We start from the raw sequence: 10157 nt of genomic DNA, 5'->3' as shown, positions 1-10157 counted from the left end.
TAATTTTGTCTCAACAATATATGTATTGCATTCGCTGGTGACAATATAAAAACAACACGAGAAAAATAAAACACGGCTGGCATAGGGTGGAATCACCCGAACTACAAAATCATCACTTTTCAGGAAACCCAAAAATAGCAAGTTTGCTAAGTGCTTAGGATTGCATTGTAGAAGATGGAAAGCGATTTTTAACACTTTTGCTTGGTCAGTAATTTGTTTAAAAAAAAAACAGGTAAATGTGTGGTTTCCAAAATGTGTTTGTGAAAAAGTGACTAAATTATTACATATTCCAGTACAACACATACACAATCAACCTGCATTGCTCTTGAATTTGAAGTCAGAATTCAAATTTGTGGCAACAATATATTTAAATAAACAACTACTGTTCAAATTCTGTAAAGGCACCTGGCGGGGATAAAAAAAAATGTTTAGCATGAAAATCTTCTATTTCAGTAGAGATTTATTGCCAAGACCAAAAGATCAAATCCATTCAGTAATTACATGAATGAGACACGCTTTATTTACTTAAGTGGGCAAAAAAAAAAAAAGATGCACAAAGCCAGCTGTGATGTACATCATCCATCAAAAATCAACAACGCCAACAAAAAAAATGAACAGTAAAAGATGTGCCTCAAAAGCATCACTTCACTTGCTGTTCCTCCGGCATCATAACCATCACTTCCCCTTCCATCACCACCTTGTCCTTGACCGAACACGTCACGGCAATGAACGCAAACGACATCTTGATCTTGCGCACTTCGGCTTCGGCCAGCACTTCCTCGCCGATGAAGAGTGGCGCTGGGAAGCGGATCTCCTGGTAGAGAAAAACGCAGCCGGGACCCGGCATCCTGGTGCCGAGCACAGCCGAGATCAGCCCGTTGATGAGGACGCCATGGACCACGGGGGCCTCGAAGGCGGTGGAGGCGGCGTAGGCAGCGTCCAGGTGGAGCGGGTTGGTGTCGCCCGTCAGCTCGGCGAACAGCTCCACGTGGCGGGCCGAGAAGACTTTGGTGAGGGAGGCGCGCTGGCCCACGTGAAGCCGTGCTCCCGCCACCGTCGTCGGGATGGAGGAGGACAGCAAAGTTCTGACTTGACTCCACATGGTTCTCGTCAATTGTCTGCGGTGTCAATCCAGCTCCAGCTCACGACTGTTTCCCGTCAAAGACAGCAGGAATGGTGACACCTGAGTTTTTGGGAAGAACAGACAAAAAAAAAAACTGAGAATGAACCTGTGGATATACAAACTCCAAAAGGTTCAACCAGATATCACCCCGATTTAAGAAAAGTATGCTTCCTTGATAATAACATATCATGCGAAAAGTCAAACGGGCTAATAAATTCTTTGTTACGATAATTATAAAGCTTCAAACGCCTGCTATAAAAACTCACATGGCTGAGAAACGCGCATTGGACAAAAAATAATATTTCAATTCAATGTGTCAAACAAACGTTCACTAGCTTGATGCTAACACACAATAATAAACACCATAGACGGGCTAACGGAAAATTCAGATATTTTTGTAATTCTGAACTGTCAAACAACTTCTACTCAAGCACAGGCAGAGCAACAACAGAGCATACACCAATACTTGCATTTTTTTGGTCCCCCCCCCCCCCACCCCAAAATAGCAACTGTGAGAACAGTAAAAGCAAGAAATCAGTTAGCGTACCTGTAGCACTCGAAAAGCGCAGCTCTGTTTGTTGTAGAAGCCCAGCAGTGTCAACGAGCTCCACAGCTTCACCAAGCCACTAAAAAAATTAATAAAAGTCAACAAAACAAACATTTTATTCTATTTTAAGCTTTGACTTCCTTACATTGTGGATACACGCAGGAAAGCAGTGAGGGTGTCTTCGTCGTACTTCAGCACATCAAAGTGTAACGCGGCACCCACCTGAAGCATAAAAACTTTCACTATAAACGTGGCTGATTCTGCAGTGAACAATCAATTTTATTTTTACTAACATTCTTTCAAGGTCTTTTCTCTCCTCTCTGACCACATTCATTGCAAAGACAGAAATTCATTGGGACTTATTACCTCTCCATGGAGACTCTTTAAGCCAGTGACGATGAACTGCTTCAGGTCAACTGCACTCACTTTGGTGGACTTGTCCTCCAGCACGCTTGAAAAGGGATACAAGGTGTAGTCCTCATGAAGTAGTCACAATTAGACTAAACTGCATTGCTGACTTACAGGCAGACTTTCATGTACTGATACGGAGCGGCGTTCTTCAACACGACACTTTGGTAAACAACAGGCTCGTCCTTGCTCTCGGGATTCATCCTGTTCAAGCATCAGCGGCTGTATCAAAACAAGCATTCAGTAAAACATTTTAAAATAGCTTTAATACAGAAGAAAAAAATCTTTTACAAACCAAAAACCTTGAATTAAGATAAGAAACCCTTTATTAGTCTCACAATGGAGGCGATTACTGTATTTTTTCCATTTCATTTTTTAATGACGAATATCCCTATCAAAGACTTGAAATAAGGACCTCGAGCAGATTGATGAACGGCTCCGTAGATTCGAATGATTTACACGAGTTCCCGTCAGGGAAAACATGTAATTTAACCTTTATATTGTTCGCATCGCCTAGAAAAAAAATACAAAATATTATCACACATTACAAGTACGTTTATGTGGTTAACGACCTTCCTCGAGCAAAATTGCAGTTGAGCGTCGTAAAGGTTCAGAGCGAAGAAACATTCGCGCTTTAAAACGAGCATTGCACCGTGACTTTTTTATTACGTCGTGCGCTGTCTTGCTTAAACAATTTAAATGATGGATAAGAGAAATAACAAACCGAATCATTAAAGTTGACAAGCGCGCCCCCCCCCCCTCCCGTGTCGCCACAGCAGGAGGAAAGCAAGCTAACAGCGAGGTCAAATAGCGGGTGAATGCGACAGTTAACATAAAAACATAAAATAAAAATCCAAATGTTTTTAGTGGCAAATTTTCGACCAACTTAAATGTGTTTGATGATGATTACTTACCTAGTTTTAGTAGTTTTACCAAACGCTTTACAATTTTACATGTTTTGTTTTCAGTCTGCGACTGCGCGATCCCTTTCTTCTTTGTGTGATGTAATGCTCGTTAGAAGCGTTTACCACTGCCCTCTATCGTGCATAGTTTCAAACGGCAATGAGTTGTGCTGAATGACAAACTACCTAAGAAAACCACATAAAAACAACCCCCTATACGCCCCCCACCAAAAAAATAAAACAAAAGTCGTCGGTTTCTACTAGATAAAGAACTCAAATTATAGTCCTTGAATGCAATTAGTATTATGAACTCATAAAATGTTAATACACTGTTGTATATTAAAATCGGTGAACTATTTCAATTGTTGCACTTAAAACAAACAGTACTCAGACACATATAAATGAGGTAACTTATTTCTCTAAGTTATTCGTTGAGGTTCAAAAGGCTGCTTCCGTATCCGGAAAATAAGCACACAAAAATTACAATAAACTCAGCAAGAAATGCATTAAAACTATCAAAATGTTCAAACATAATGAATCATTCCAATACATTTCTACAGCATCATGGATGTAAAAAATTATTTCATCACAGTGATGTATTTATAACAACTTATATCCATGATATAATTTGTATTCTACAGAAATTTAACTCCAGTTCAGGAAACTTTTTTCTCTGTGTCCTTGCTGTGGACTTCCTGCGCAGACAGGAAGTCTATGACGAGCTGTGCTGCCCTCCTCGGTCTCTCCAGGGCTATGGTGTGACCACAGTCATCCAAAAGAAACAGCTGACTGTGGGGCACCGCCGCCTGCAACGCAGAGGCCCCGGAAACATCCAGAACCTGCAACACCACCACACATTAGATTAAAAAAAAGCCACAAAATGTGCAGCAACTATACGGCACAATTGAGTGAAATGCTAATTGTCACTAAAGATGTTTTTTTCCACATAAGGGAGCAAAACATGCGATAATTACACTTCCTTCGGGTATTTTTCCTGATGGCCAATTGGGGGGGGGCGTCTCTTTCGAGTTGCGTGTAGTTTTTTTTTTTCATTCTGTGTTATTACCTGGTCATGCTTCCCCCAAAGGACTTGCAGGGGTGACGTAATCAAATGTAGATTTTCTTGCAAAGAGTGACGAGATTTCTCCTCAACCAGCGTCATGAACACTTAAAAAAAGACACACACACACACACACACAGAGGCACATAAACACACAGAAAAAAAACACTCATAGTTAGAGCCGTAGTATCCACAAGAGTGTAAAGGTTGAAGGTGTGCCGATGAGACGCACATTCTCTGTAGAAGTGGTTGTGGTGGATCCTGTTGTCCAGGAGGCCACGCAGCACCTGTTAACAAAAACAAATCTTCGGTCATCACACATATTTGGCGGCGGCCGTATTCGTGGTTCTTTACCTGCCGCGGCACCTTGAGGGGCTTATGGCAACAGAGGCGCAACATGTCCTCCAGCTCCTGCGGACTTGACGGAATCAGAGGGATGGTGAAACCTTCGGGGTTCTTCTCTATCTCCCTCAGGCGGATGATGAACTCGGACTCGGTGGGATACACCAAACCTGGAGGAGGAAGAACGGTCATCATCAAACCGCGATTCTGCCATGCACGCAGACAGGGGGTGTTCAAACGTTACACCCTGGTCCCGCCGATGCCTTCCACACACTTCTGCGGTAGTATCCGAGTATTGTGAGGCGATATCAGAGTGTGAAAGTGGGTAGTGGAAAATTAGGACCAGAGTGAACTTTTATCGTGACTAGTGGTGTGCCAGGTGGCCATTTTACCAGAGGGGCACATCAAGGTCACGCCAGACAGGTACGATGGGTAGGTGGCGGCGTACACCCCCGCTACATTGCCCCCCATGGATGTTCCCACCAGGTGAAAGGGTCTTTTGTCCAGACCAACGCTTTGCACAAACTGAACACAGAGAAAGAAAATTCACATGTTAAATCTTTGCATTAGGGGCGATGTGGACGGTGTTGCTGAGAAAATTTGCTTTAATAAGTTTGTGTTTAAAGTCGTCACAAATTTTTACCTCTTTTCGGTGGGGTCCAAAAATGTTTAAAAGTCCAATAATAGGGAACCACTGTATTGTTCATTCATTCATTCATCTTCCTAACCGCTTGATCCTCACTAGGGTCGCGGGGGGTGCTGGAGCCTATCCCAGCTGTCTCCGGGCAGTAGGCGGGGGACACCCTGAATCGGTTGCCAGCCAATCGCAGGGCACACAGAGACGAACAACCATTCGCACTCACACTCACACCTAGGGACAATTTAGAGCGTCCAATCAGCCTGCAACGCATGTTTTTGGAATGTGGGAGGAAACCGGAGCACCCGGAGAAAACCCACGCAAGCCCGGGGAGAACATGCAAACTCCACACAGGAAGGCCGGAGCTGGAATCGAACCCGGTACCTCTGCACTGTGAAGCCCACGTGCTAACCACTTTACTACTGGGCCACCCCCACTGTATTGTGTTTTTTATAATTGAAAATAAAAGAAAATGTACATATTTCCCAACTCCAGAAAGACAAACACTCTCACACGCTTAGACACACACACGCACACACACCTGATGGATTCGGGCAACCTGACTCTGAATGCTGTAGTCCTCGGTCCCGATACGGCTGGTACCCTCATGTCCCGGCATGTCCACGCACACTATGTGCTGCTCCGCAGGGACGTACTGGTCAAGGAAGCAAACGCACCATGTAAAAAATGTTTAGCTTATCCAAACATACTTGCATACATCAGTTCTTGTCTTGAGTATTATTTACGTTACCTTGATGAAGGGCAACCACATATCTTTGGAGGCTGAGAAGCCGTGCAGGAGCAGTAAGGAAGGTTTGGCGCCCCCTGGCGTCCCGCGGCTGAAGTAGCAGAAGCGGTAGCTGCCGCTGTACGAGTAGCGGACCACAAGGCCTAGTTTGAGACGCATGAACCTGTAGGATACGGAGCAGATTGTCAGTAACACTTATTCCATATTCTAATTCTAATATTTGTGGTTCACTAGTTATGAAATTATTTGTGATTTTTTTTGTTTCTGTAAAACTCAACTATTCGTGTTTTTCTGTGCTACACAAGATGGCACCAAAGCTCTGGCGTATAGGAAAGTACTCATTAGGGTCGAGGATCAACAGTGCTAGCTTGACTTACGCGTGCCCCAACCAGAGGTGGGTGGAGTCCCCAAAAACTGTACTTAAGTAAGAATATACCAGAGTGACTTGGTCCTTGAGAGTCCCTATCCACCCTGTTGTAGATGTCTCCCTCCTCCAACACACCTGATTCAAATGATCAGCAAGCTTTGCAGAAGCCTGGTAATGATCATGAATAGTACATGAATAGCAAATCAAAATAAGTAAATAAATATAAAATAGGAATATGCAATTGAAATATTGACAACAAAATAACCGTCCCAAAATATATATTCATTCATTCATTCATTCATCTTCCGTACCGCTTGATCCTCACTAGGGTCGCGGGGGGTGCTGGAGCCCATCCCAGCCGTCTCCGGGCAGTAGGCGGGGGACACCCTGAATCGGTTGCCAGCCAATCGCAGGGCACACAGAAACAAATAACCATTCGCACTCACACTCACACCTAGGGACAATTTAGAGTGTTCAATCAGCCTGCCATGCATGTTTTTGGAATGTGGGAGGAAACCGGAGCACCCGGAGAAAACCCACGCAGGCCCGGGGAGAACATGCAAACTCCACACAAGGAGGCCGGAGCTGGTATCGAACCCGGTACCTCTGCACTGTGAAGCCGACGTGCTAACCACTTGGCTACCGGGCCGCCCTCCAAAATATATATATATATATATATATATATATATATATATATATATATATATATATATATTCATTCATTCATCATTCATCTTCCGAGCCGCTTGATCCTCAGTAGGGTCGCGGGGGGTGCTGGAGCCTATCCCAGCTGTCTTCGGACAGTAGGCGGGGGACACCCTGAATCGGTTGCCAGCCAATCGCAGGGCACACAGAGACGAACAACCATTCGCACTCACACTCACACCTAGGGACAATTTAGAGTGTTCAATCAGCCTGCCATGCATATTTTTGGAATGTGGGAGGAAACCGGAGCACCCGGAGAAAACCCACGCAGGCCCGGGGAGAACATGCAAACTCCACACAGGGAGGCCAGAGCTGGAATCGAACCTGGTACCTCTGCACTGTGAAGCCGAAGTGCTAACCACTGGACTACCGGGCCGCCCTATATATATATATATATATATATATATTTTCTCTCCCTGGGAATAAAAAATAAAGCAAAATCAAGCACATTCAATTTGGTCAAACTGAATTTTGACACATGGATTCACCCTCACTGATCAGCAATGCTGTTTCATTACTCCAAAACAAATTGAATTCTGCAAACTTAAATCTTTTATCTTCAGTGCTTGCGACGGGGAGGAACAGAGATCTCAAACAGGAGGAACTCCAAATTGCTTTCATGTGCTCTGGTGAACCTGCTGGTATTCGTCCACAAAAGCCTTGTGTAGCTTTCTCTGCTTTCAGGTGGAGTTCTTGTCGGCTGAAATGCCAATATTTTTAGGAAGACACAAAAGATGGGAGATTTTCAATCAACACAACATTCCGCTACAATTCAAACCTGCTAACCGCCTGACACAAAGGCTGGTACACCACAAAGACTGGACAACCCACATCCAGAAAGTTATGTGCTGTATGCGGTCAAATGCGGCGAGGAAAAGCCACGTTCATATCTTGGGGGGAAAAAAAAAGCAAGCGCATGGCGCAACACAGATGGGCAAAGTCCTCAAGGCCAAGACTCAGCTGTAAACCGGCATCGAGGGACAAAAATGTACAGTATATCGTCTTGACACCGACGTGAAGGGGGAAACAGCACCTCCAAACAGAGCAGGTGGTTGGGATGAGTCTCCAACATGGAGTATAAAGAATTGAGTTGCATTTTTCTCCACCTCAACTAAAGCCGGTGCTGTCCTAACTAAACCTTGTTATTGAACCGATGAACCCTGCTGGGGTGAGAGTCGAAATGTCGTCAGAGACAACAACAACAAGCCAGCTGCGCTTGATTCGATGAAAATGAATAGCGCGACTTTCTCTTTCTCTCTGGTTTTAAAACCAGCAGCACTATATTCATTCCGTCAGACTGTTACGTGACAGTGACTTGCCCAACGTACACTGTGTGTGTGGGTGGAGGGGGACAAAGTCTACTTTTCAGGGGAATTTAAGGCTTTCTTTCACATAAGGGCCTATTTTATGGGAGCGTGTAATATGAAAGGTCACAAATGCTTTGCGCCTAATCGCACATTTTCCACTCAAAATGCACGTTAAGTACTGTAGCGTTTCAGTTATTCACATGCTCACCAGTTATAAACCCGGATGATCATGCCGGGGCGGAGCCACGTGGTCGAGAAGAAAGCCAGAAGGGGAAGCGCTACGATGCTCCCGATGAGCGCCGTCGTCACGGTGACGCTCTCATCCATTGCTGCGCTGTAAAAATAATCAATGCGTTAATTTTTTTAAAACTTTGGTTTCTGTTGCCGAGCAGGAATGTACCAAAACTTTTGTTAAGCGCTTTGTTACAGCTACAGCTGTTGAGAAAGCGCTATATAAATCAGGATGTATTGTATTGTATTGTATTGTATTGTAAAAACTGGTCTCCCTTGTAATTCAAGTGCCAAGGTGAGCTTCACTGCCTAGTCTTTACCTTCTACTCTAAAGTTGTTCAGATCTCAAATTCAAGGTGATGCAGCGCTGCCATCTCCAGGGATTTGTTAGTTATTAAAAACTTGAATTTCCAACACACAACCTCCTCCATGGCCAAATTTATCCACAAAAAAAAGCTTTAAAATTCAACATCCGTCATCTCTTGACTAAGGTGTAATTACATTTGGTATCTAATCCGTTGGTTTGCCTAAGAGGAATCCATGAAAATACAACCCCGAAAAGGTGCTCAAAATTGACACTTCAAAACACAAAGGCAAACTTTGTTTACTTTAGGGCCTATCTTGTAGATTGTCAGTCTTGTATTCCACTTATATTTACTAACAAGAACTCTGGAAAATGGTATACTGCACCCACCCTTTGCCGTTTCATTGTATGTTTAAATATTCTCTATTTGTTTTTTGTTTTTTTTTTACCGTGCCGAATTTCGTATTTTGTAAGTTCTTTTGGATGACGTTGTTTTTCTGTTTGGTAATGTTCGTCTTGACACTCTGACACTATGTACGTGGCCGCGAGGCTCGTGAACGTTTCCTACTCGGACAAAGGTGCTACGGCGGGGCCGACGTCACTAGACGTCAAATGAAATGTAGAAATTAATGAGCAATTAATGATGATGCGCATTAAAAGAGTGTTTTACATTCACGATGCCACCTATAAAACGCATTTAATATCAATTGAGAGGGGAAAAAAACGAAGATTGTGTTTCCTGTCACTTTATAATGTAAACATTACACAGGTAGAACATGCGAAATTAGTCCGCCAAATGATCTGTTGTTCGACGCTAGTAAGCTTGTTTATACGTAAATATTAACATGTCATTGTTGTGGAAGGCACTTGCCTGGTCGAATCCACTTCGACGAGTCGGTGGTCAATGTCAACAGGGAATGGAAATGTCCTCCGGTTGCTTCACCGGTCCGCTATCCCGCCTCCTCTCGCTCCGTTTCGACCGCTTCCCCTTTTACTCAGTCGCCTTTCATCAGCACTTAAAGGACTAGTACTGTACAATGAACAAGCCGCGCTGCGTTCACTGACAACGGAAAATATTGGGGAGAACATTTAAAGGAGCAAGTGTTGTACCTGATCGCCACGGTGGATGACTGCCTACCATTTCCGCTTCAGAGTGCAGGGTTCGATTCCAGCACCGGCCTTTCAGTGTGAAGTTTGCATGTTCTCCCCGTACCTTTGTGGGTTCTCTCCGGGTACTGTGTGCGTGCGAATGTTTATTTCACCCTATCCGTATGTGGGTCGCGGGTACCCTGGGGCCAATCGCAGCTGTCGAGGTACAACCTGAACCGGTTGCCAGCCAATCACGTGGCGCACATAGAGGAACAACCACTGATGCACAGAATCACACCTAGGGACAATTTAAACTGTTCAATCAACCGACCATGCATGTTTTTTTGGAATTGGACGCCGGACTACCCAGAGAAACCCCATGCAGGC

General features: G+C 44.2%; 3 protein-coding genes across 3 annotated transcripts; all 3 read right to left on the bottom strand.

Annotated features, from left to right (window-relative positions):
- Nucleotides 1–3: 3 nt before the first annotated feature.
- Nucleotides 4–1102, bottom strand: LOC127608149 (hydroxyacyl-thioester dehydratase type 2, mitochondrial-like). The gene has a single exon (XM_052077072.1). The coding sequence runs from the start codon at nucleotides 1100–1102 to the stop codon at nucleotides 641–643; it is 462 nt and encodes a 153-aa protein (XP_051933032.1). The 3' UTR covers nucleotides 4–640.
- Nucleotides 1034–3121, bottom strand: rpp14 (ribonuclease P/MRP 14 subunit). The gene is made up of 6 exons (XM_052077074.1): nucleotides 2993–3121; nucleotides 2193–2300; nucleotides 2037–2121; nucleotides 1816–1892; nucleotides 1671–1749; nucleotides 1034–1183 (listed from the first exon to the last, which is right to left on the bottom strand). Exons 2-6 carry the CDS (start codon nucleotides 2279–2281, stop codon nucleotides 1127–1129), a joined length of 387 nt encoding a protein of 128 aa, XP_051933034.1. The 5' UTR covers nucleotides 2282–2300; nucleotides 2993–3121; the 3' UTR covers nucleotides 1034–1126.
- A 124-nt stretch (nucleotides 3122–3245) lies between these two features.
- LOC127608147 (monoacylglycerol lipase abhd6-B-like) lies at nucleotides 3246–9716 on the bottom strand. Its single transcript, XM_052077069.1, has 9 exons — nucleotides 9553–9716; nucleotides 8355–8480; nucleotides 5771–5930; nucleotides 5561–5674; nucleotides 4775–4907; nucleotides 4395–4552; nucleotides 4273–4327; nucleotides 4047–4147; nucleotides 3246–3819 (listed from the first exon to the last, which is right to left on the bottom strand). Exons 2-9 carry the CDS (start codon nucleotides 8471–8473, stop codon nucleotides 3637–3639), a joined length of 1023 nt encoding a protein of 340 aa, XP_051933029.1. The 5' UTR covers nucleotides 8474–8480; nucleotides 9553–9716; the 3' UTR covers nucleotides 3246–3636.
- Between the last annotated feature and the right edge of the window lie 441 nt (nucleotides 9717–10157).

This window comes from Hippocampus zosterae, chromosome 9 (genome assembly GCF_025434085.1).
Source record: "Hippocampus zosterae strain Florida chromosome 9, ASM2543408v3, whole genome shotgun sequence".
Taxonomy (NCBI): Eukaryota; Metazoa; Chordata; class Actinopteri; order Syngnathiformes; family Syngnathidae; genus Hippocampus; species Hippocampus zosterae.
This window is presented reverse-complemented; position numbering and strand designations above follow the sequence as displayed.

Excerpts from the sequence above, each read along its gene's own strand:
- LOC127608147 (XM_052077069.1), bottom strand. The coding sequence starts at position 8,473 with ATGGATGAGAGCGTCACCGTGACGACGGCGCTCATCGGGAGCATCGTA. Across the intron at positions 4,328-4,394 it reads CCCTCAAGGTGCCGCGGCAG|GTGCTGCGTGGCCTCCTGGA; the intron begins GTAAAGAACCAC and ends TTTTGTTAACAG. Across the intron at positions 3,820-4,046 it reads TTTGGGGGAAGCATGACCAG|GTTCTGGATGTTTCCGGGGC; the intron begins GTAATAACACAG and ends GTGGTGTTGCAG.
- LOC127608149 (XM_052077072.1), bottom strand. The coding sequence starts at position 1,102 with ATGTGGAGTCAAGTCAGAACTTTGCTGTCCTCCTCCATCCCGACGACG.
- rpp14 (XM_052077074.1), bottom strand. The coding sequence starts at position 2,281 with ATGAATCCCGAGAGCAAGGACGAGCCTGTTGTTTACCAAAGTGTCGTG. Across the intron at positions 1,893-2,036 it reads TAAAGAGTCTCCATGGAGAG|GTGGGTGCCGCGTTACACTT; the intron begins GTAATAAGTCCC and ends TTTATGCTTCAG. Across the intron at positions 1,184-1,670 it reads GCGCTTTTCGAGTGCTACAG|GTGTCACCATTCCTGCTGTC; the intron begins GTACGCTAACTG and ends CCAAAAACTCAG.